Raw genomic sequence first — 25,989 nt, 5'->3', positions numbered from 1 at the left:
CTGTAATGTCACCACCTGGCAAGTAATGAGAAAGAAGAATTTTTGCCTGTAAATTGGAGCACATGTTAAAAACCAGAAGTAGAAAGCAGAGGAGCTTGTGAACCACCTCAATAATCAAGAATTTACAACCCTCAGTGCTGGTCATAGCAGGGAAAAATGGGGTGATGACAGAACAAGGGTGTTTTCTGAACAAGCTGTACCAGCAGGATGTATCTGGGAAGCAAGAAAGCAGTGAATTAAATGCAAAAGGAAATTTTATAAAAGCAGAGGTGAAAGGAAAGGAAGAAAGGAAGGGAAATGAGAGAGGGGGGAAAGAAAGGAATTAAAGGAATAAATAGAAAGAAGGCAAATAAGAAAGGAAGGGGGCTTGGATGAGTCCGCTCAGGCACGGGGTGACCAGCAGGAGGGAGCAGGTGGAGGGGTGTGAGACAAGGAAGGAAAGCAGGTGGAGAACATGGATCTAGCCTCTCCCCAGCCTGTGGGGCAGGAGGAGTGAGCTGGCAGCCCAGGGGACAGGCTGGCTGGGGACACATGGTTGGGCTCTTTGGGGCTGTCTGTGTGTGTCTCTCTCCAGGACCATGTGGCTGGGAATGTTTATTGCTGCTTCAGAGAGGGCTGTGTCCTTACAAATGTCCTGTGGGCAGTTTGACCTGGCCCTTAGGGACACCCAGGGGTAATGGGGCATAAAGGGGCTTTCCCCTATGCTGTGGGGGGTCCCCAGGTGCCCCCCCTGGCTGCAGAGGACACTGATCTGTGCACAGGCTCCCTTTGATCACTGTCTGTGTTCGTTTCATAAGCCCTGGACCTCTCTGTTCCTTTACATTTTCCTGAAATGCCTGACACCGGTACACCTGAAATGATGTCCCCTGATACACCACCCTCTTCCCACCACCTCAATCTCCCACTGTATCCTTCACTAATCCCAGTACTGAGCTCTGTTCTTAGGAGCCAAAGAGAAACAACACTTCAAGAGCAGCTTTTAATTCATTATGAGCCACGAGTCAAGAGGGGAAAAAAAAAAATCTATATATTTTACCTAGACAAGTGTTGCCACGTCATTAATAGTGCCTTCATTGCTAAGCCTCTTTACAGTCCACTTGTCCTGCCATCTGCCTGGTTTGCTCTGAGTGCTCTGCTGGACCAGGCTGGGACAGAACCATGGCTGGCTTTGCTGCTGGTTCTTTATGCTCAGTTCCACTTGAAGGATCTCTGCTGCAATATTTGGATGGAAACACTGCAGAGATGCTGTTATTTATCTAAACCATCTGTTTCCATTGGCACAAAGGGAGCCCATCACAGTGTTTCTGTTGGTTTCAAGCTCTTTGCACACCTGGCAGAGGCCATGCACGTGAGCAGGTCCAAGTGAACAGGGTTGTCACCAACAGGTCATGATAGTTTGGGGTGGGTATAAATAATGCCTGACACTGAAGACAATGCTCTTTTTCTGCTGCCCTCTTGGAATTTCTCATCCTCCAGCCCGGGAATAGTAGAGGAATAACTTGGGGGGGGCAAGGGGGTGTTGGAATTCAAACTGGCATTTCTGCAGCACTTTCTATCAGCTTTTCTCTTCCAGCAAAAGCTTTTGTTTGTGTTTGGTACATGACTGGCTATTTCTTTTTCACTCCCCAGGAGACCACATGAACACAGCCCCTGCCACCTCAAGTTACACAGTCTGGTTTCTCATGCACTGGTAAATCAGCAAGGTCAGTGTGCCCAAGGTGCAAGAAGTGGGTGTGAGAACACAACCACCCATTTCCCTTTGCCAGGTAAGTGTTGTTACCACCTGTTCCAGCATAAAACCACCTTGTATGCACACACAACCACCACCTTGCTGCTCCCTGTCCAGGGGTGTCTTTAGCGGAGCCCCTAAATGATGTGTGAGGCTGAAACCACTCTGTAATCAGGCAGCAAAATCAAACTTGTTTACTGGTACATCCAGACAGTAAAACTCAGGCCCGTGTGGCTGTGCTGGCAGCACCAGGAAGGACAGCAGGACACGTCCTGGATGGCAGTGGCAGCCCCAGGCCTTGTGCCATCACACGTTCCTTGCTTCTCTCCATCCATTTCCTTCTGCCCCCCATGATTCTGCCCACTTGTGAGTCCCAGAGCTGGAATTCTGGCCGGGGCAGGTGCAGCAGGTGGGATACATACCTTGGTGTCACAGCCCCTGTGCAGTCACTTCACTGTCCACAGCAAGCAGCAGGTGCCTTCAGGTGGTGATTTGGTGGCTTTGTGTGGAGCCTGCATACTCCGAGTCCTCAGGGAAGGGGCACAAACCATCCTGGGAGCAGAACCAGAGACCACGACACCCGTCTGGGCTCCCACCACAGCTACGGGTATTTATTGTATTTGCTGCTATTTTCTTTTCGTGGTCCAAAGATTCGGGATTTCCTTTGTATAGCATGAAACCACCGCAGCAGCAGGGCTGGCCAGGGACTCCTCTCTTGCTGCCCTGGATCTGTGGGGGAGTGAAACTTTGAGGAAATCAGTGCGTTGGTCACAGATTCCCTGAAAAACCAGCCTGTGGGATAAGGGTTTGTTATGGCAGGTGACAACATGGTTACAGCTCCCCTTGAGATGATGAGAGAAAAACCCTCCCAGTTCCTGACCCACCTTGGGTGTCCACACAGCCCCACCTGTGTAACGGTACCAGTGTCTCTGGTGGAGCAGGGAGGGCTCTTGGTGGCTCTCCCAGGCTTTTGTGTTACCTGGGTGATCCTTGGGAATGTGAGGGCCCTCCACAGCTGGAGGACATGGACATCATGGACACCAACACAACAGAGCTTTGGCTCCAGCCAAAGCAAAAAAATAAATCACAAAATACAAATGATGTGGTTTGGGTTGGATAAGGCAGCAAGTGACAGTTTTTTACAATGGCACCATTAGTGCAATTTGCCCATTTCATCCTTTGCTGGTTTTGGGCCCGTGAGACTGTCAAAACCACACACTTCCATGTCACCTGAGCTTTGGAGGGGGAGCTATGGGAGTGTGCTGAAAGGCTGCTCTTTTTTGGCTCAGTCAAAGCACTAGTCTGGCTGCTGAGGAATTAAAATACAGCAAATGGCACTTCTTTGCATTTATCCAGCTTCCAAACAGACGACAGAGAACCAGCGAGATGGCTCAAATAGGTGGAAAGCAATTCCACTTTCATACATGCTAACATACCTTTGACTCAACACTCCCTGTGGTCTGGGCTGCACAGGAGTGACTGATGATGGAAAAGTCATCAAATATCCAGGTCAGCAAGAATAAAATGGATATTAAAATGACCTGGGCAATCCAGCTCAACAGAGCTCTGCTCAGACCATTCATCTGGAGAGGGCAGCTCTCGCTGGGATGAAGAAACAGCCAGTGACAAAGGAGTTTCTGAGATAACAGCAGTGACTTCACTTCTGTAAATGACTTATTTGTTCAGACCTGCTGCTCTCTTCACACGTCTGCAGTGTTCTGAATGTGACAGAGCATCAGCCCAGCCTGTATAAAACCTGCCTTTAAAATCACTGTCTTTAGGAGGAGGAGATGCTTCCTCTTCAGTCTCTGAGCTAAACCATTTCCACCCAGGGCAGACTGTGCTGTGTGCAAGGGGCAGCTGCTCTCTGTTTTCCTACGAACCTGCAAAGGCTTGAATGCACAGACACACCCTCCTTCATGAATAAAAGCTTCACAGCCTTTGTAAAGGTGAGCTAAGAAGAGAAGCAAATTTACCAATAGATCCTCTTATTGCTTCTCCAGATGAAAAAAAGAATGAAACTTCTCTTCTGAAGCCAACTTCGCTCACTTCCAGGGCCAGCCAGGAAGACAGCACCGACTCTCTTGGAGCCTGAATTCTCAGATGTTATTTATAAGCCAATTTAGTGCCATGATTTATTGTGAAAAACCCAGATCCTGGCAAAAATGTGTCCCTGCTCCAATGCAGATGTACAAGGGGTGCAAGAGTCAGGCAGGCTCTAGCTGTGTATTTTGTGGCTCTCTGCTCTCACAGGCAGTGTATGTGTCCAGATCTGTGTGTGCCCAGCCCCATCTCCACCCAAAAGGGGATGGCCAGCTCTCCTGGGACTGCAGAGGCAGCCAGAGGTAAAACGCACTCTACAAGATGCCCCAGACCTGAGCACTGCTTCAAGCACTGACGTTTTCTTCATGAGACAAGTGTTTCTGCAAGGGTTTAACTTTTTAACACACTCTGCTAAACAGAAAATAAGCCCTCACACTGTTCCCATCTTGCAGAGGTTTTGTTGCTGCAGTGACCAGAATGGAAAGAAGAGGAAAGTGCTCCATGTCCCTCAGACAATGCACTGGCCACCACTGTCTTTGGCTGGGAGTGGAGAGAGGTGCTGGAGGGAGGTCTGGAGATGGGCCCTCCTGGAACAGGGAAACACTTTGGAGCCATCGCTGCTGCACGGCCCAGCCTGTGGAAAAGGCTGAGCACAGAGACCCTGTCTGACCTGACAGAGGTGACAAACTACTGTGGCTCTGAAATGAGTAGGTGCAAGTCTTCACCAGGAGGCATTTTGCCTTGACAGAGCTGGAAGAAAAAAGGATGTGAACATAACAAGCATTTAAGAAATACCTTGTATCTCTTTTCCATAGCAAAGATAAGAGATGTAGACAGTTTTACAATTTGTTCCTGCAGTTTGGGATTACATTTGCAGTTTTAACAGCTCCTGTCCTTCCTTAGCTGAGAAACCCTCAGTGGACAGGTCTTACAAACACTCTCAAAGTGCCAGTTAATTCCTGCTGCATCCCCAGCAACATGCAATTCCAGTTGTTCTTTATGAACCTGCACAGATAGAGCATTACATGCCTCGGAGGATGCAGACCTGCCAGTGGATTTAGTGCAGAACCCAGTGCTGCTTCTTAGCTACAGAATAACAAGACAATATACTGTTTGGGGTGGATTGGGATGTGCAATCCCTGCACCATCATTCAGATTGGAAGTCTGATTCCTTAAAAAGCAAAAGCTCTTCTGTAATTCCATGGATATACACACACAGATAAACCAGAGATGGCTTTGACGTGCAAAGTCATTCATACAACATTCCTGTCATGTCACAAACATATCAGTCTAAGAGCTTCACTCATTCCATTACATTCCCAAGCAGAGCCCATGGAGGCTGACAGCTCTACACAATGTCCCTGTGCCTTCGGGTGGGGCAGCACAACAGACCAGGGGGTGCCATAGGAACACGGCCCAACCCCCCCAGCCCCCAGCAAGGGAAAGGGATTTCAAACGGGTTTCTTTGGTTTTTGTTTTTGTTTCATGCAAGCAGAGTTCACAGTAGCTGGCTGGATGCTGGGTGGGTGGAGAAAGCTAAAAACAAACAAATCCTGTCACCAAATAAAATTCAGAAGTCGACTACCAGCTACAGGCTGCAGCAGCATTCCCAGTCATGGAGTGCTCTTCTCAGTGCCAGGAAAGCAAGCCGGGGTGGGAGCAGGCTACAGGGCATGGAGGTCCTTTGTTTAAAGCTCTGAGTAAGCTCTGGTGGTGCTCTTGCTCCCAGTGCACAGGCTGGGTGACCGGGTTTCCTCCCCACTCCCCCTTTGTCAGGGATTTTTTGGGTACATTACGGACCTTGAGCACCGCATCCGGCTCGTGCCCTCCCTGAGCACCCCCTCCTTCCCCACAGCTCCCACCTGCCAACTCGGACCGCAAAATCCTGGCAAACAACTCTTTTGGCCGGCAAAGGCAGTGGCGAGGGCACGAGAGGAGTTCTCCGAGAGGAGGTTTGATCTGTAACTGCACTTTGGGTCTGCTCTCCCCTGCAGAACTCCCTGGGAACAGCGCTGTGCCTCTGCTCCCGAGGGCTCCAGCTACGAACGAAACAGGATCATCTGGAGAGCTGAACCCCAGCACAGCACCAACGGCCTCTTCATTGCAAGCAATAATGGAAGCAAGAGAAAAAAAGCTTGGCTGGAAGCAGGAGGCAGATGTGAAGCTGTGATGTTTGAGTTCTGGGTGAGCCTGCTCCTGAACCTGCTCAAACGCTGGCCCCGCAGCCTTGCCTCTCTCTTCCTCTCAGAGCAGAGCTCCTTGCTTCTTGCATTTTTGGAACCTTGTCTGACTGGTTTCCCCATCTGTGTGGTCTGTGTGCCAGCACCTTGGCCATCCCTCGCCCTGACAGGGCAGAGGAAAGAGCAGAAAATCAGTGCAAATTGACTGCAAAGGCAGCAATTGGGCTGCAGTTCTTTACAGCACCGAGGTCCTTGTGTCTGAGTGCTTCTCCCCGTGACAACAGACACCACTCGCTACCACAACTGGGCCATGCTGTGATAACCCTGCTTTGCTTGGTTAGAATTGTATTTTTAGGCTATCTAGACGTACACGACTCAACTGCCTTACCTGCAAAATCCCACTGAGTGTCTGGAGAGAGCACTTGGCCTTTCAGGGATAAAGTTCCTTCTCCCAGGGCAGGAACCTGCTCATTGCCTGTGTCCAGCCCTCTGCAGCAGGGCAGTGCAGGGCCAGGCTCCTTCCCTTGGAAAACCCACCCCCTGTTCTACTTCCACACGCTCCAAAATGGTTCTTGGGTTGCTCACAGCATATTTTGCCGATGTCTGTCCGGAGAGCTCGGCTGTCTTCACATCTCGGCTGGAGCTGAGCAAAGTGCAGGAACAAAAAGCATTTTAAACCCATGTCTCGCAGACTCGATCCCAGCTCCACTCGGAGCAGCCCCTGCCAGCGCTGGCAGGGCGGGATGCTGTCAGTGCTCAACCTCCAGCTACTCATTAATCACTCAGTTCACAGGGAGAACACAGAGCAAGGGGAGGTTGGATATTTCCAGAACATTCCTACTTTTTGGTGGCATATGACTGTCTCAGTGTCCACTTTGCTGCCAGGCTGGGGCCCCACCCCAGCGACTCGTGCTCAGCCTTGGGGAAAGGTGAGACCGCTCTGAGGAAAATGAGTTAAAATGCCTTCAGATACCTTTTCACTTCTTTTTATTTAATTCCATAAATATTTTCATAAGGCTCAGTGTCTTTACAACACTTTTTTAAACACTTTTTTTGTTTTATACACACAACTTTGACACTTGTTTGACAGGGTCAAACAGTCCAATATAAACAAAATAATAAAACTGGCAAGTGCGGATCAGCTGGGTTACCAAAATCCTTTTTTTTTCTTTTTTTTTTTCTTTTTTTTTTCTCTTACTTTTAAAACCCCAAAAGCACTAAAATATCAGTATTTGGCTTCAAACTAGAATTTTAAAAACCTTTTTTTTTTTTTTTTTTAAATTCTCTGCTACAAGTCCCTGTCGTCATAGTGCCTTTAAACTCCTACAGACTCTTCTTTTCTTCTTAAGGAAAAATAAGCTTGGTGATGCCATGCAGAACTTACAATAGCTACTAAATATACATGTTCCCTGAAATGTAGCTGCAATGAAAAGATGACAGAGCATAAAGAGAACAAAACCAGAAACCCAAAGCACCACAGTGTACTATCAATAACATTGCAATGGATGGCTGGTGCCCATCCAGAAACTGAAACAAATTTCAAATATATTTCTCTATGTATTATTTTCTATTTACAACTGTTAGATGCACCTAGGTTGGTTCTTGTTTGACTTTTTGGAGAGGGTGGGGAGGCGAAAGTCTTGAATTTAGATCCTCTGTTCTAGTGTCTAGGTCAAGGGGTAATGCATGTCATTTACCTAGGGAAGAAGGTATCTTTATTTTATATATATATATATGTATAGATTCAGCCAGAGAAATACCGTAAACATTTAAGTTTGTTACAACTCTCTTGTTTCTGCACATGTAATGGTAAGTGGGTTCCTCCTGTCTGGCATTGAAATGAAAGTCTGTTATCAGATGCTCAGTCAAATCACCCAATCTGCATCCGTGCCGCTCCCGCCGCGGCAGCCCAGCCCTGCTCCCTACTGGGAAAGCCACAGGAGGTGGGAAAGTGGGACCCAGTGCTGGTTCTTCTTTGTGCCAATGCTCCATCTCCTGCAGCACCTCTGGCAATTTATGGAGGGGAAGAGCTTTCCCGGATGCCATTGCCTGAGAGCCAAGCCCCTCTTCCCTCTGGAACACGTGCCTGCAGCTGCTCTGCTCGGGCAGTGCTGGCTCGGGTGGGCTTCCCACTTAAGAAAGAAGCTGCGAGTCCAACAAGTGGCCTTGTCAGATCAAGCGAGTCTTGACTTATGATGCAAATAATGGTGTGGCGGTGGTGTTTCTTTTTTCCTAGTGCTGAATATTTAGGAAGCATCTTCTCATAAAAATTATGGATGTCTCATTCTCACTCTCTGAGGCACAAAACAGTAAATGAACAGGCTTAACTAATGTGCTTGTTACTTTTTTTTCCCCTAAGCAATTAAAAAGGCAAAGGAATAAGTGAAATTTTCATCATGTTGACAACATTTTGGAATCTCTCTCTCTCTCTTTCTCTCTCTCTCTCTGCATCTCTCCAGCCATTCAGAAAGAGTAAAACATTCCAGTTAACTGCCGAGAACCCATCTCATTCACTTCGTTAAATACCCACTCTGTTAAAGAAACAAAATAATATTTGCTACGTATCCCATATTAAAATCTGACCATAAAAATGCAAAGATACAAAAGAGCATAAAAATAATTTCTGATATAAAATTGGGTTGCTTCCTATTTGGGATTCGTGGTGTTTGGCTGCTGCCTGTCACAGAGGGGCCACTTTTCCACTCTAAAACACTAATCTGGCTTTGCTGGTTATTGATAGTTTCTAGATTAGTCAAAAGTATACGAGAGATCATTTTTTGACTTAGATAAAAATAATGCCACCCTTGCAATATGCCCTGAAATAAAACAGGCTCCATGGAAATAATGAAATCATGCTCTCTGCTCTTCCCATTGTATTTCTTAGAGGCAAAAAAAAAAAAAAAATGTATCTCCTCACTCGCTGGGCCGGGGTGCTTATGTGGTGTATCAGATTCAAAGGAAAACGACAAATACCGTGATCAATCACTTTATCCCACATTTTCAAAGGAGTTTGCAGAATGGCTCTGAAAAGGTTTTAAATTCATCTTCTAAATCTGGTTAAACAGTCTCATTTGCCCTAGGAAAAAAAAAAATCATCCTCGTCCACAATGGTTTGTTTTACAAGCTTAACATAAGCTTTTGCACTTGCAAACAAATGTACTTAAGGCTGAAATTGTAGGATGTGTCTTTAAAAACAGAGCTGTGAATCTCCAGAGGGAGAAAAAGAGAGAGAAAGAGACCTGGAGTTTGGCTGAATGACTCCAGAGCCCGCGGACACTGATACACCTCTGCGAGCCACAGATGGCCTGGGGGGTGAGCTGAGCACTGCTCTGGATCGGGACACACAGCCATGGATACACCTCTCAGGGCACATCCAGATCTGTCCTGAAAGGCAGCTCTCAGCTCCTCTGCAGCTCGGGGGCTTTACCCAGTAGGTGAACCCCTCTAGGGATCCTTCCACTAACGGGTCACTACCGGCAGCTCACGGGTGTGGGGAGCCAGGGATCTGGGATGCCCGGAGTGGAGCAGGCAGTGAGTGCAGTAAGTCCCCACTTTTGGGACCACTGCTCCTGCAAATGGCAATTAGTGGTTCATTAACCAGGACTGTGCAGGCTGAGTGTGGCCAAGGATGGGACCTTAGTTCCTGAAGATGGAAAACTGGCCATTTGTCGGAGCCTCGTAGCCAATTTTCCTCCAGCTGTGATGGAGGCATGAAGCCATCAGTTTTTAAGCTTTTATCTTTGCACGGAACACAAAGATAGGAGTGGGCTTTTCAAAGTTGTGTCTCAGCTTGAAAAGCAAACAAAATCAAAGATAACCCCAGAGAAACAAAGCTCAATGCGAAAGAAAGAAAAGCCCCTGATATTCTTTTCTCAGTCTTACTCCTAGTGTGAACAAATCACACTGAATTGAGAAAAAGACAGTGCTTAAAAAAATGCAAAAAATTAACTGAGGAAAACCCGTCTCTCACTTCCTAAATAGCTGCTTCCCCTTCTGCTGGGTTTCACCTGCCCACAACAAAACAGTTAAAGCCAGAGAAATACTGCGCAGCGGAGCGGGAGCACAGGGAGCACATCCAGACAGGCACAAGTCAGACCAGGGAATGCAGGACAGGGAATGGGGCCATGTCTTCAGTGGGATGGGGACTCTGGGGACAGTCAAGGGAGGGACGGAGAGGGCGGGAGAGGGAGCAGAGACCTCCCAGCACTCCAAAAAACAAACAACCCCCCCCATAAATAAAATCAAAGAAAATATACACCAATGTAGTCCATGAGGAACTTCCATGACGGAGTCACACAAGCGAGAAAGCATTCTGGGATGCCAAGGACGACCAGGATGAAAATGAAGAAAAACAGGAAAAAAAAAAAACCAAACAGATGTCCGACCAATGGAATAAAATAAAACAGGTCACATGGTTAGAAATCATTGGTGCTTCCTAGTATCTAGTAGCAGATTACTTCCCAAAAACAACAAAAAAAGTTTTTGGTCCTTCTATATATATACATATATGTATATATTATTATTTTTTAAATGTGTGTATACATATATATATGTATATATATTTAGTTGCAACAGTGCTTCTCCGAAAAAAGGTCCATCTATAAATATAATTTTATTTATTTTTATTTTTAAATTTTAGTTCTTTTAAGTTAAAATTCTCCATCTCTCTAGGTATTATTTTTTGAATGGTGTTAACCTGCTGAAGTTTTGCCAGAATGGTGCCTGGCTGCGTCTGGGTTCGGTGAACTCGAAGACCTGGGACTGGGATATGCCATCTGTCACCATGTATTGTCCCTGATTTAATGGATCCTGGGGTGGTGGGTAGGCTGGAGGAACCGACTTGGAGTAGCTCACACCTGCATCGATGATTGGGGGGAAAAAGAAACAGATCAGTCAAAGAGCAATTGGGTCAGTCGTCTTTCTTTGTCACGCTATCGCCTCTTATCACTCATAACCAGGGTCCCAAACACCGGGGAGACGTGCGAGAGACACAAATCTACGGAGCAACCAGTGCTGCCTGACCTCTCAGCTCCGAGGCTGCCTGTGCTGCACCAAGGCCTGAAGATTTGGGAAAGATCCATTACTTTTGTATCGGCAGAGTTCTGCCCGCCCTCATGGAAAAGTCCTTTGTGACCGAAGGAGCACGGACACGTGCACTGTCCTGCTCAGATGGAGCCCAATGACCGCAGCGTTCAACCCACTCCACTTCAACACCTGCTGCTTCCAAGCTCGTTTTTCCCCTCCCTCCCAGCTTGACCTGGAACACAGCTGTGCCCACACGCCCCGCTGACCGGCCCCGAGCAGCGCGACCCCGGGGACTGCCCGGCACAGCTCCCGCGCCGGGCGGAGCAGAGCTGCTCTGCAGGAAGGCTGTGCTCATCTGCCTACCAAAGGGAGCTCATCTGCCTACCAAAGGGAGCTCGTCATCTTCTCTAGGAAGGTTTTAGGACTTTTCCATAGGGTTCTTTTTGAATTCACCAGTCTGGTTTCAGCCCAAAACAGCTGCACACAATGCAGAAAAGGCTGACTCTGCTCAAGCCAAACTGGTAGCAATGGATGCACTGGGAAGGCTACACTTTGGGATCTGGATGTCTGATTCCCACACAGGTGAGCCACAGCTCCTGTGCAGGAATAGGGTGAGGGGATGCTGCCCTTACAGCTTTCCCATGGAAAGGGGGGGCTTCAGCAAGCTGGGGCCTGTGCAAGCTGTTGTAAAGGATGGTGTGGAAAGTACGGCCCTGGGTGACTGGAAGTGAAACAGAAGGGATGTGTATCACCACCAAAGCACAGACTACAGGGCACAGTGACACAGTCTGCATGTCCTTCCCCTCAACACCGCTGATGAGGGATAACCCCTCCTTCAGCCTCAGGGCAGCGTGACTGTGACCGGCTGGAAACCACAACTCCAGAGAAGGGCAGGAAGGAGAGAGGAGCAGGGCTCTGGAGCAGGCTGCTGTAAGCTCTGGCCATCTCTGGATCCCCTCTGCTGCATGCAGAACTGCTCTTCCTTCTGCGGGGTGTAGGCATCACGAGGGCCATCCCAAGGCCGCCGCCTGCCCCGGCTTTAACCGCAGGAGCCAAGGTGACTCTGCCCAAGCAGCTCAGGGTCCTCATCTGGAAAAGCGGGATGGCAGCACCCACCTACCTCACAGGAGGGATGTGAAGCTAAATTAATTAATGTTTGTAAAACACTTTGAGATCCTCGGCTGGGAAGGTGCTAGAGAAGGCAAAATACGGTGATTAGCACCCAGGTACCACAGCAAGGTGTGCACAAGAAATGCGTTCGCAGTCCTACCCACACACAGACACACTGGGGCCGGGCTGGCCAGGCACAGGACGGCTGCACACGGGTGGCACTTACACACAGGGGAGAAGCCTCACAAGGGGCACTCACGGAGCTCACCACACAACTTTTGACATGGTGCTGCACTGTCCTTTTGGATACAAGCTAAGGCTTTAGTGTGTCTTTAGGAAAGAGGATCAATTCGCTTCCCCTTGCTATAGAATTTAGGAATCAAGGGTTAAAATCCTCAAAAGGCTCAGACCGAAAGATGTCATCTTGACTATGTTTAACTCATTTCTCCTTCTTTACTATCTCTGTCCACTGCAGGGAGTAACCAAGATCTATTCTTGCAGTGAACAAAAACTGTTCCATGATTCATCCTTATGAACCTTTAACAAATTCATCACAGTTAGTATTTCAAACTTATTTGAAAAGATCAACCTGGAGATGTTCTGCATTTGTATCTACATGATGGAATAGTTACTCATCGGGGAGTTTTCTACTCTGTCTTCCCAAGCTCCTGTTTCCCACAGAAGGCCTGCAGAGCAGAGGGCAGCCCCAGAGCCCTTGCTGTCCTGGGGTCACAGCTGGGCAGGGGCAGTTCTGGGATACCTGACACAACTTCTGTACCATGCTGGTTGGCAGGTCCCAAACAGCAGTTTGAATTTCTCACACCATGTGACTGAAGCAGATGATGTCCCACAGGGGCAGAGCACGAGCTTGAGCTCATTTCTGCCATTCCATCTCTTCTTCTGCCACTGTCCTGCTTGGAGCTGCCTTGCTCCAGGCAGGTCAATGTGGGGACAGTGAGACCAACTGCAGAGTCTGCTCTGGAGGACAAACTCTAACCCTGAACCCACACAGGAGTGTCGACATCCTCCTGGAGGCCACCAGCCCTTGGTGCCTTGGCCAATTTTCCCAGCAGAGACTGGTGAGGGATTTTAGGGTCTGTGGGAAGGTTAGGATTTGCTACAGGTCCCTTACATGGCTAGAGCTGGAAAATAAATCTTCTGGTTTGGTCGACCCAGGGGACCAGGAATTACTTCAAAGGCAAATAGTCCTTGTGCCACCAAAATTAATGTTCTACAACAGAACAGAGCTACTAAGGGGGATACAGCACTTGTTTTTAGCTTTGTAAGACATTAACCCCACATTAATGACATGGCCCAATGGCTTTGGCATCCTGTGGCTGCAGAGTAGCAGTTAGCCCTGTGATGCAGCCGAGCTGGGCTGAGCTCTTTACTGTCCCTAAACCAATTTGTGGAGGATGAACTAATGTATTTTAATGATCATACAGAAATGCTAAAAAATGTCCTGGATCAGCAGAGTGTTATGCACTTGGAAGGCTGAAGAAGAAGAGAAAGGACAGTCTGGCTGACATTGATGGAGTTACACTGCAAAGAATGGAATCCATAGTCCGTCTTCTCTAAGAGAAAAAAGGCAGACTCCCCTGGCCAGATCACTAGCAAACCCCATTCAGTTCTTTCCCAAAACAGCCTTTTTGGTCAAAACTACTGAAAAACGTCTATCCTTGCTTGAAACAGACCCATGCACACACTGCCACTTCCCTCAGTAAAGCAGCTCAGACTCCTCTCCTCACAGTTGTATGTGTGGCCCTGTGTGAGGATCTGGGCTACTGGCATTAACATCTGGGCTGGGTGAATGCCAAAAGCTCCTGGTTGGTTCTACTTGCATAAGCAGCTGAAGGTTTGCATATTTATCATATTTATCAAGTGGCCTAAACAATCAAAGCTGTGGATCTCAATGACATGCATCATCACTGAGGGGGGGATGCAGATAAAACCACTGTGCTCTGGCAAGTCAGGCTGATAATTCCAGAATGCACTTCCTTGTGCAACTGTGAGACAGCACTTTGCAATAGCTTGAGGTGCCCCAAGAATGGCTTTTAAATATTTTTTTGAACAAACCCATGTTCTTGACAATGTGGAACACAGAAATTGGGGGCTGGGAGGCAGAAAGATCCATCTAATCTGCACATCTTCAAATACTGAGAAAGAGCACTAGCAATTCTGGGAAAAAGGCAGGTAGGTATTTTTCTCTTCTGCTCTAAAATGGTTTGTTCCCTCATCAGAACTTGGGGCTGCTGTGCAAAACTGTCTCTTGAGGGATATCTTTTTAATATTCGAAGCCATAACTCCACTGCAATTGAACAGAAAGAAATGAGCAAAGCTCTTTTCCAAGACAATTTTGGGCTGTGTGGCAGACAGAATTCAAAGCACAAAGGGAAAGAATCGATAGATAAGTAATGATTTCTAGGCACAGCTGTGTCAGAACGCAGCTATACCCCCATGACCAGACCTGGAGCTCCTTCTGCTGGCTCATGCATAATTCTGCACTGTGGCTGCAGCTGCACAGCAGGGTTGTGGGGAGCTGCTCAGAATGAGAACAAGAAAACTCCCAGATTTATAATTTGGCTAGACAAAACTGGTAAGAGAGACGCTGCTCTGTCAGTTGAAATCATGTCTTTTTTTAGCACTAGGTAGCGTCACTTGGAGTCTTTCGGATTTCTCAGCTCAGAAGAAGACAATTAAAAAGACTTAAAACTGTCTCTTTTTTTCCCTTCTAGGTTTTGTTTTGTTTTTGTTTTCCAAAGTGTCTCTTCTACATGATTTCAGTAGCACTTGAAGATTGAGGAGCATGCTGTTAACTCACAGGCAATGCACGGACACGTGCAGACGGATCATACAGCAGGACACGACACGGCACCCTCCCAGAGCTCACACAAACATACACAGAGTGCACACAGATCTCCTCCACATAACCATGGAAATAGCCTTACAAGCTGCTTATTCCATCCTCAACCTGTAAGATTTTACCTTACACTTCGATAAGGAGCTGTTTCACTTTTCCTCTACCCAGCTGTCCAGGTGTCACACTGTCCATTAGCCAGAGTGGGGGACAATGTCATGATCAACACTTGGGTTCTGCACTGGCTGAGGGGGGGCTGCTGGGAGGAAAGGGAGCAGTGCTGCACTGAGGAACCTTCCAGCTCCCTCTGAGCTCAAGGGCAGCTCAGCCAACTTGCATCTTTCAGAAGCCATGCTCAAAGATCCCATAAATTCTGTTTTCTCCTGAAGAGTGTAACATGGGGAAGCCAGGGACATGCCTCAAGAGCACTAATTGTTGTGTTAATTAATCCTGCAATAGCAACAAGCTTAAGGTAAAGAAACAAGCAGTACTGGCCAAGTGGGTACAGCCCTTTGTCCTTCCGCAGCACATTTCAACAGAGGATCTCAAAGCACAATTCACCAGGTCCCTGTTAGGTTTAGGGCTGGTAAACTGTGATGTGTCTGCTATTAGTTCTCCCTGATTGCAGCCCTACAGAAGGAGGGGTGGGTGGCAGCTGTGAACAGGATCTATCCTGAGCAGCTGTGGACTGGTGTACACCTCCTGCTGAACCACCCAACTCACTTTTCGACATATCTGCCCATCTCAAGAGGAATTTGGGTGGTGCCTTAGCCATGGCTCTTCACACAGCTGGGGATTTTACTTAACAGTCTGGCCCAGGCAGGTATTAATGGGATGGTACCAGTGAGGAGAACATGCCTCAGCTCCCTTTTCTAACCACTGACCTCACGTCTCTGTTCAGGAGGAAGAGGGAGGGAAAAGGACTGACTGCAGCTTGAGAAATCCAACAGAGGAAACAGTCATCTCGTGTCCTGGATGTTCCCGAGCCAACCACAGTATCTACCTACACACACTGAGGTAACTCGACCTCCTGAGTCTATTTATCCAGTCTGTTACTGCAGCCTGATGTCATTAGAGCAGACAGTAAGATAATGATTCCTCATGTGATAAGAAAAGCTAATCGAGGCAAGACAAGAATGATATGGGGGCTTTATCAATCAAAGCTAGGTGAAAACTAATTTATCCCATCCTGTGTTTATACAGCCTCCCTCTCCTGCAGCACTCTGCAGGCTGATCACAAAGATCACCCCTTGGGTTTCACTGACAGGAGGAAATCAGTTCAGCCAGGAAAATCCTGAAAAGCTGCCTCTTCTGGGAAGCAGCACTGCCCCTCACCTGAAACCCTCACCAAGGTGAAGTGCAGGAGTACTTGGGCTGACAAACTTATTTCAGTTGGAACCTCAACGTGTCATTGATGTTGACACCTGGTCTCTTCAAACAAGTACCACTAACACCTCACCAAAAATCTGCCCTGCACCATGTGCTCAGCAGTCACTGGACCATACTCAGAGGTCTACCAGCCAAGAATTTACTCTCAATTTGCCTTAGCTTGTAGATCTGATGTTCTCAGAAGATATTACTGCCTCCAGCTGGGTTCCTGATGCCTGCAGCAAGCAGCACACTCTCTGTACTGCTGTGGGATGGTGCTTGTGGACCCACAACATGAGCACTGCAGTGAGCAGGGTCTGGGTTTTACAAGAAATGGGGTAAGCTCTGAGATTTCCCTGAATCTGTGGGGAAATCCCACTGAGAACACAATTAGCTCCATTCTTTCACCTACTGTGCTGTAAAAACTGGAAGTGACCCTGATTATCCGAAAATGCAAATGCCCCTCTTTGTTTCCAAGGGTTATTCTGTGCTTGCTCAGGCTCCTGTAATCCCCCGAGGCTGTGCCTACATGCGTGAAAAGGATGGGGAAACATGGCAGGGCCACGTCAATCTTGTCAACAAGATGCAGTAAAACAGGTTTCAACACTCCAGAGAACCACGGGAGGCACCAGCAGTCCCTGTTCCCTGGTCAGCCCTGCCCCTGCCAGCTGGCACAGGAGCACTGACTGGCAGCCCCTGCTCTGCTGGGTGCACATTCTGGGAGAGCTTCAGGTGCTGAAGGGTGAGAAGTCAGAAAGAAGCTGTTGCGTGTCTGGGTCGGGGTTTTCATGACATAGTTTGCTGTGAGCTCAAGTGATCGGGCAGGAATAAATTAGCAGGAAAATCCAGTGATTCAGAGGGTGTTTCATGACAGGCCAAAGCAGCTCATGCTGGCTGATGATTTAACCCCTGCTGGGTGTGCACAGCTGAGTATTCATGGCCATGTTTGGTGCCAGCACCCTTCTCAGCTCAGGGACGGGGTGATCCTGAGTAAATCTATGCGTCCCTCCTTCTAAAGGCTTGTCTGGGCTGAAGGCATCTGCTTTGGGGAAGCTGTGCACAGTGCAGAGGGGAATACACAGGGCAGGGAGAAGGGCATGAAGGAGCTGGCTCACAGTGTGGGGCTGAAGAGCTCTCCTGGAGTGGGAAATCCTCCCAGCTCACACTAAGGTCACTTCTCTAAATCTGAGCAGATATTTTATTTTCCAAAGTGAAAACATCACTGGGAAATGGTGCATTAAGAATGGAGTCTCCTTCCTGGGAGAACCTCTCATTCCCTGACACCCCTGGCTGGCAACTTCTAGGAATATAAGCAAATATCCCTGTCCTGCACGGGACCAGATCTGGACAGAACTGGGGATCAGGAAGGTATCAGGAAGGGAACTGAATGTTCCTGCAGGCTGCAAACACTAATTCTTGGGGGGAGATGACAAGTCGCCTAATGGAGAGAGGCACTCCAGGAGCCATCTGTTTCTACATGCTTAGAAATGGAAAAAGTACCCTGGATTAACCTGTGGCTAAGGATGGACTGGAGATCCACAAGAGACCTGTTTTCAAGGGAACTTTAGACCTGTTTCCACTGCTCTAATCGATAACAAGCACAGTGCTGGAAGCACAACCCAATGCCATCATCCCTCTGCCGTGTCACCATAGGCAGTGGAAATTCTCAGTGGGACCTGGACTATCTGCAAAGATCCTGCACACTTGGCTGCCTGTGGCCTGCAAAGGGCTGCGGGGGTTTTTGTTGTTTTTGTTAAGTCAAGACAAATAAAATTCTCTTGTTACTTTACTACTTCTAGGACACACCACACTGAATTCTATTCCCAGTTCCCACACTGACACTGAAGGAAGCTAAAGGGCAACAACCAAGAGGCAAAATCTTGAACACTCAATGAAAAAGGAAAACAACAGCAACCAGCCCTTTTCTGTCTGTGAGGTGCAGAGCCAGCGGTACCTATTTACTGTATAGCTAATGGACTTAAAGAAGGCCAAAAATTGGTTTAATGCTGTCTTAAGGCACCTGATCTAATGACATTATGTTTTGCCCAATCCAATAAGTAGTGCAAATCCTGGGCTGTTGCTGAAATCTGCCCTCGTGCACCATTAACTGGGTCTGCAGGGAGTCTGGCCCTGCACACATCGTGTGCAGCCATGAGGGTCAGGAGGGGCTGCTGCCAGGGGACCCCACAGAGGACCCTCAGGTGTGGATCAAAAACTTCTCAAAAAGTTGTGCTCTCAGTCACCTGGATAAAGGTTCTGTTAGTTTAAAAAGCAGAGTTTTAAGGCTCCTGCTGCTGCTCTCAGCTACCCCCAGTGCCTCTCCCTTGCCTGCTGCAGCCAGCAGCGGTTTAAATGCCTCCTCTTCAAACACATGCCAGCCAGCTCGAGAGCAATACTTCTGGGAGGTATGGTACAACAGTGCATGAAATAAGCAGCAGTTTATACTATTTGAAAAATGTTTTTCTGCTTCACCTCTAACAAAGTTGATTGCATTTTCCATTTCACCTCCTTCACGGCTTTTCTCTCTTCCTTAAGTGTTCTGTGACAGGGGAATTACCATGGTTTCCCATTTAAGAGGTGGAGGAAACAGCTGAGATAATCCAGGAACAAGTCTGTAATAGGCACCCACTGACACGGGAGCAGAGCTCGCGACACGTCGGGCCAGGCTGTGGAGCTGTCAAGCCCTGCTGTAGCCACTGAGACCATCCTGCAAAGCCTGCATTTAAGTGAATTAATAGTTCCATTGAAGTATTCCCTCTCCTGAAGGGCTTCACTGCTTTCCAGGTATAACTGATGCTCCAAAACCCACCTAAAGCTCTTTCTGACGCTTCTGTCATGCCGTGGGAGGGCAGAGGCAGCAACCCCTGGCACAGGCACACCTCTCTGCCTGCTCCCAAGCCTGAGCCCTAAGTGTCTGCCAAGGTCTTGGCAAAAAAAATGTTGTCAATATCTGTAAAATGCGTATGGCAAGATTCAAAAAATCAGTCACTAAAAGCCAGCTCTCAGGTATTTCCTCCTACCTCCCCCTTCTGAGCAGTGCCAGCAGCTCCCTGCTCCAGCAGCCTCTAGGCCTGGGCACAAGACAAATCACAGAGTAAAAAAACGAAGGGTTTTCAGCAAAACCTTCAGTGTCAATACTTAATTAATCTGAGTGAGACTGGGCTACGATCACCACAGTGCAGGACAAAGCAAACAGAGCTACTGTTTTAACGACCCTATTTCTTGTTTTTCAGATTCTGTGTCTTAAAAACAACCAGGCTGTGCTTAACTTGGTGCTGGGATGTGACTGAACTTCTGTCTGACTCGAGGACTTAATCTCATAAAAAGAACTGCCAGTGCTACAGCCTAAGCTCGTTCTTCACTAAAGAAATGCTGACTGCTGCTTTAGGAGCTAATGAGTTTTATAGTCCAAGAAGCCTAAGATAACAACCCCTCTTTTTTCATCTCAGAGAGAAAGAGAGAGAAGGACAAAGAGAGAAGACAGAGAGCAATTGCTGTGTAAGACATAAGTCCTGTTGGGCATACTGTATTTGTCAGGATGCAAGTCCAGTGATTTACGTGGGAGTAACGAAAGGCATGCTCAGGCACCTCTGAACTGTGTTCCTTAATGGCTGAACAGTACAATTATTAATTAATACCTTAATTAATTAATAATATAATTAACTGAACAGCAAGTAATAATTTAAACTGGTTTTGTCATGGCAATCATGCAAGTCTGATTCTCTAATTTCCCAGTTGCCACAACCCCTGTGATTGGTTCCGTGCTGAGGGATGAACATGCAGGTGGTGAGGGGGACTCTGTGACCACTCCTGCCTGAAGCACAGGTACCCTGTGTGAGGTACCTGGGCCTGGTTTTGGGGTGTGTGCACTCTGAGCTCAGAAAATCTGGCCAGGAGAGTTTTTAGAGAACATCTTAGAAGACGACATAGAAAGTTAGTAGAGAGGAGAAGACTAATGACAATGGAGAGACACAGCAAACCAAGGAGTTTACAGCTGGCCTGGCAAACCACTCCTGGACCAGCAAAGCCAGTACACAACAACAGGTGAGGCAGAAAGCAAAGAGCTCCTTCAACTTCTGAAAAAAAAACCGCACTGCCTGCGCACAGTGGGGACAAACCTGCCTGGGGCTGACTTGAGCCCAAGCAGTGACAAGTTCTCTCAACACGCATTTATAGGCCTAGTTGTGCCATGGAACTTTGGTACTGAATCGATATGTCTATGACATAGTGAAGCTTTGGAGAACTTGAAAGATGACCTCTCTGACTTTCCCTCTGTGTTCAGTATTTCCAAACCTGTAGCTGCAAGAGTTATTGCCAGAGATAATAAACGCTGGCCTTTGCCAGTTGTGATTCTGCCTAATACCTGGCATGGCATTGATTAGTTGGCTGTACCCTGCCTGGGTGAGGAAATGAATCTGACACTCAAGAAATATAATGTCTTTACTAAAACACTTTATTTCCTAGAGCTGATACTACTGTGCTGTCCTTAAAAAGTTACAGGCAGCCCCAGGAAACAAGAGTGTCCCCTTTCCAGAAGCAGGAAAGGGGTAGCTCCCTCCCCAGTTCCAGCATTTTAGTCATCCTTCTTTTTTTGCTTAATGAGAGACTTTGGGAATTAGCAGAACCCCTACACACCTCCGCACTCACTCCCGTTTCCGCCTGAGATAAAACAACTGAGATAGATTTCTGCCCCCAGGGACAGCTTCTGGACATCAGACTGGAGACACGAGATCAAATTCATCTCTGGTGCCATTCCACTGGCTTCAAGCACATTCGACCAGAGATTAATTTGGCCCACAGATACATTAAGAAAGGATACAAAGCACAAATGGTATTTTATAAAAAAAGAGCAGGGGAGGGGGAAGTTCAAGGGGACGCTGGATCCTAACCCAGCAGGATTCAGCCCAGCCCGCTCCACCCTCACATCACCAGGCACAGAGCATGTTGCCGGTTACCTTTTTGCTTACTGACTTTCTTTACTGTCATTGCCGCTTGCCGCTTTTGATTTTCAGAAATTTCAAAGCCTGGAAAAGGGAACACGGCAAACACAATTCAGAAGGTTGCTTACAAAACCTCGGGGGTTTTTTTGGGGGTGGGGGGATGCCCTGCACTGTTGGGCAAACACAGAAGGCCCCAAGCGGGCAAGGATGGCCCGGTGAACTGAGGGTACGGGTGTGTTCTACTGAAAAGCAGCTCTTCCTTGAAGGACAGACCTCTTTATAATCTCACTTGTGCAGGGGCTGTATGAAAAGTAAGATTAGACCCATTATTATTTATACAGTAGCATAAATATGCCCAGTGCTTTACAGCTGAGCACCAAACTGAGCCTGAACTGTCACTGGTTACAGTCAATGGACGGGCTGATGAGAGGGGAGGGCAAGGCTGGGAAGTCACTGACTCTGCTGCCCCCCCACACTGCACGAGATATAATCAGAGCAGAATGGTGCAGCCAGGAGACACTGAAGTCAGATGGCCAAAGACTTCCTTCTCCCATATACTTATGGAGGTCCAGGCTTGAAGCTATGGGCAGAATTTATTTATTGAGGGTCAAAAATAACAGTAGCTGAATTGGAAAGAGACCTGTTTATGACTATGAGAGCAACCAAGGACATTTCAGTAAGACTGAACTGTAATTCTACTATATAAAAATGTCAGCTTCTCCACCCATTGGGGCTAAGTTAAACATTACCAACAATCTCCTTTCAGATTCATTTCCATATTCCTCACCTATCTTTTCATCTTCTTTTACCATCTTCCTTTCTTCTCTGAAAGCTCTAAGCCATCGTAACTTCTCCTCCAGTTTCTTGGCAAAGAATAAGTGCATTTCCTCAGTCTCCTTGTTATGAAGTTTGAAGGCATTCTTCATGCTGACATTGAAGTCATCATCTCTCCCATCGTCTATATCCACCACTTCATATTTATCCATGTCTATGCGCCCTTTGTAATACAGAATATCTCTTCTTATCAGATCCTACAGAGACAAAAGGAGAAAGGGTTGATTGTAGGATGCTTATAGAGCCTGAGCTCAGCAGGAAATTCCTGGGAGAGCTGAAGAAAACAAAGAAATAACGGAGCAACCCGGCCAGGTTCTTCAAGCCTCACCTGTTGTGAACACATTTCTTGCAAACAGGGTAGATCACAGGCAGAGAAGAACAAACTACACCTCCTTGTGCTGCAAAATTCAGCTTGTGGGCATGAAGAAATGCCTCTGAGTAGGAAACACGCTTCCATCATTTCCCATGATGGGAGATTCTGTTCCATGGGACGAGAACCATAAGACACAGGCCACTGGCCTGACAGAATTCCTGTGCTGCCAGCCAGGTGTACAAACAGAATGCAGCCATGTTTGGCAGTGCAGACTGGGTAGTGCAGATCTGTTTTCCAAACACATTCCCAGAGCCAGGGGAGACAGGTCTCAGCCCTTTCTCCTTGGAACCCATTTCCCATTCACACACAGCTCACTGGTGAGAAATCACCCCGATCCTCAGGCCAAAGCACTCCTAACCTATCCCTGTCTCATTACACCCTGGATTTAACCTCTTGATCCAGCTTAATATTTTCTTTTTCCCTCCTTGATATTTATAACCTTTTCAACCAAACCTGTCCATGTTCATCTCCTTCCTCAGTTGGTTACTCCTTTTTGTTGAGCAGCAGCTTATTTCTCTATGTCAGGAAGGGAAAAGTAAATTTTGTACTGCCTTTACTAGAACTACTCTTGATTTATACTGACTTAAGAGGAGAATTGGCCCCACATCTCTATGTCTTTACAGGAGAAGATAACAAAAGATGATCCTCAGAAAAAAATGTTAATTCTATAGTCATGACCACACAAAGTCATTCAAGTTTCAAGGCACACATATTTAGAACACCAAACTCAGCAACACACAATCAAGATTTCCTTCCTCTAACCACTCTCAAAAGCCAATATTTAGGTATATTAAATCAATTTAACCTAAGTACCTTTGGATTTTTGAGATAAAGATAAATATAAAGATGAATGTATGTCAAAGGATTCATTTAAGAAGAAAAATTAAATCAATGTACAGCATTTATTTACTCAATATTTAGTAGCGAGGTTTTTTAAAGATAGGCAGTAAGTATAATTTTAAAAAAATTAATCTTGAAAAATAAACTCTACACCCTAATTTATTTAGCAAACTTGCACCTTGCTCATGGATCTGCCCGACAGTATTAATTCTCATTAGACAGGGCACTGGTGAGAAGCTTTAGATCCTGACTCCTTCCCCTGGAATGTTCTGGGCAGGGGGGAAATTCCATTAACAAATCTCTAGTAGAAACACCTTCCTCTAGTGCAGGCTCTGAGCAGTGATGCTGTCCAATACACAGAAAAGGGTATTTCAGGCTGAATAGGCAACAGAATATCTTTTCTGTTTTGTCCTAACTTGGGAAATTGCTTCTTTCCCTCTGTGCCTGGGAAAGGCTGTAAGCGTCACACAGGACCTGATCAATCCAATCGATACCACACACTGGGTTTAATGTGAGTCTGGGGCTCATCCGTAGAAATAACATTTATCTCCACCACACTCTCAAAAAAACCTGATCCCAAATCTCACAGGAACCAAGATGTGCTCCTTAAATTAGCTGTACAACAGCCACTCTCCTTCCCACTGATCCTGAGGACTTGCAGAACACCACCTGAACAGACCATGCTCGTGATGGCACGGGTGAAGAGGAATCCACAGAACTTTTCCAGGCAACTCTCATGATTGTGTAGATTTGTTCATGAAGGTATTACAAGAATAAAGAATCACAATCTTCCTTCTCATCAGGCTCTGTGTGTTGGCCTTTTCCCTACACACACTCAATACATTTTTCCCCTTTTATCTCTCTGATTTTGACTCAGAAAACATTATGAGCTATTTTTAACAGCTAATGCCAAGTGAATGCTTTAACAGCTTTGCGCAGAGGACAGTCCCTGGGTTTGGAGGTGTCTGCCTGAGCTGCTCCATACGTTTCCTCTCCCAGGCTGAGTCTCTTGCAGAGCATCTCCAAGGCTCCTGAGCTCCGCAGGTGCTGCTGAGCACTGGATGTGAAGGTAACGGCGCTGCCTGGGAGGTACTGCAGGAGCAGTGAGGAGATACCGAAATCCTGCAAGGGCTTCTGGAAAAAAAATGGCCCCACAGAATATTATGGTTGGTGAAATGCAATAGTTCAGCTGCTGAGCCTGCAGAGAATGCGAGGAAGAAACGCCGTGGTTTGCCCTTGAGCGCTGAGCAAGCACAGGGGAAAGGAGGGAAAGACAACAAGCACAAAGCTCCTGTCTGCCACTTTACTGCCATTGGAGGAGAAGGCTCAATAATGACTCTAGAAGAAATGGATCATCTCTTCTCCCATCACCCTCCCGATACCCCACAGCGCATTTTCTTCCTACTTCCACAAAAGAAGGACATTCCTCACTCACTGACCACAAACTCCAGCAGTGGTACCCTGAATTTATAAGAGACCCTTTACTTCTCCCTGAGTGGTGGAGCACATAATCATCTCCGTGAGTAGCACATGCCTGCTCATGGAAGACACTTTGTACATACCTGGTTCCAGAAAGTTCAGTCCATAGAGCAGATTAACAACTGTAACTGGATAATGTAATTTTTAATATCTGGGCATTTCTATTATCACTTCTCCTTCTTCTTGCCACTCGATAAATGGATATTATTTCCCAACTGACTAAATTTTAATACCCATAGTACGGGATGCATAATAATTATTTGATCCATGGATATTTTACCACTTATGTTCCTACAGTTCTTAAAGAATAACAGATATTACTTAGCTCCTTAGTGAACCATGAGCCTCTTCAAATGGCTTACACTGTAATTGAGTTCAATAAAATTTAGGTATTCATCTGGGCTATGTGAGAGACAGCAAACAAGGCCAAAGACTTGTTTTAAGGAGCTTTTTATGCATGTACACAAGAGAATAGGAATTCAGGGAACACACAGGCCATGAAATGATGCTGCTTGTGTGCTCTCTGCCATGTGCAGCCAGGAACCTGGAGCAGTGCTGAGAAATGATCCCGGTGCTCCTCACACTGTTTTGTCCAGCACAGGACTATCCTTTCTCCCAGCACGTCCGTGGAGACAAACAAGCAAACAGAAGATAAAGGAAAGTAGCTGTGTGGCCGAGGAGCAAAATGGATCGTTCAACCAGCCCAGTGTAAGAGCTGCATGGCAGGAGAACAGAGCAGACAGTACACACAAAATGAGATTCATCTGCTATGGAAGCAGCCACACTGTGGAAAGGAGCTCTGGCTTTGTGGGGCATAGAAATGGCAGCTGGACAGGCTGCTGCTCCTGCTCCTGATTATACCAGGGATAACATATTAAGAAGAAATAATAAGCTCTAAAATGTACCTTCATGTACATGCTGGCTGTATTAGTATGGTATTGCCTGTTATCCTGCCCACAGTTCAGTCAGCATGACGACTGGCTGGTTTACACTGCCCAGTTCTGAATGTCACACAAAATTATTTCTTGTAGTTAAATCAGGCAAGAGCAAGAAAACATAAAAAGACAAAAAAAGACCAAAAAAAGGACTCTCAAAACCTCATCAGTGGGGAAAGGACACAGAAATGGAGTTGTTTAATCTAGAAAGATAATAACTAATAACTAAGAAGGAATGTGCTGTTAGTATTCCAGTAGGTGAAAGCTGCTGCTCTT

At 46.9% G+C, this 25,989-nt stretch overlaps 1 protein-coding gene across 14 annotated transcripts in view; it reads right to left on the bottom strand.

Annotated features, from left to right (window-relative positions):
• Window positions 1–1,895: 1,895 nt before the first annotated feature.
• Window positions 1,896–25,989, bottom strand: part of ARHGEF9 (Cdc42 guanine nucleotide exchange factor 9) — a 187,361-nt gene continuing 163,267 nt past the window's right edge. For 8 of the 14 annotated variants that reach the window (XM_064670190.1, XM_064670184.1, XM_064670192.1 and 5 more), the window contains 3 exons: window positions 22,040–22,283; window positions 21,268–21,336; window positions 10,560–10,808 (listed from right to left, as the gene is read on the bottom strand). In XM_064670190.1, the coding sequence (XP_064526260.1) occupies window positions 10,627–10,808; window positions 21,268–21,336; window positions 22,040–22,283 (495 nt within the window). In that variant the 3' untranslated portion in view covers window positions 10,560–10,626. Of the gene's footprint in view, window positions 2,459–6,924; window positions 8,247–10,559; window positions 10,809–12,097; window positions 12,170–21,267; window positions 21,337–22,039; window positions 22,284–25,989 lie in introns of those variants that run through there. The other 6 variants (XM_064670185.1, XM_064670198.1, XM_064670195.1 and 3 more) reach the window with 4 other exon arrangements.

Source organism: Pseudopipra pipra, chromosome 13 (assembly GCF_036250125.1).
Source record: "Pseudopipra pipra isolate bDixPip1 chromosome 13, bDixPip1.hap1, whole genome shotgun sequence".
Lineage (NCBI taxonomy): Eukaryota > Metazoa > Chordata > Aves > Passeriformes > Pipridae > Pseudopipra > Pseudopipra pipra.
This window is presented reverse-complemented; position numbering and strand designations above follow the sequence as displayed.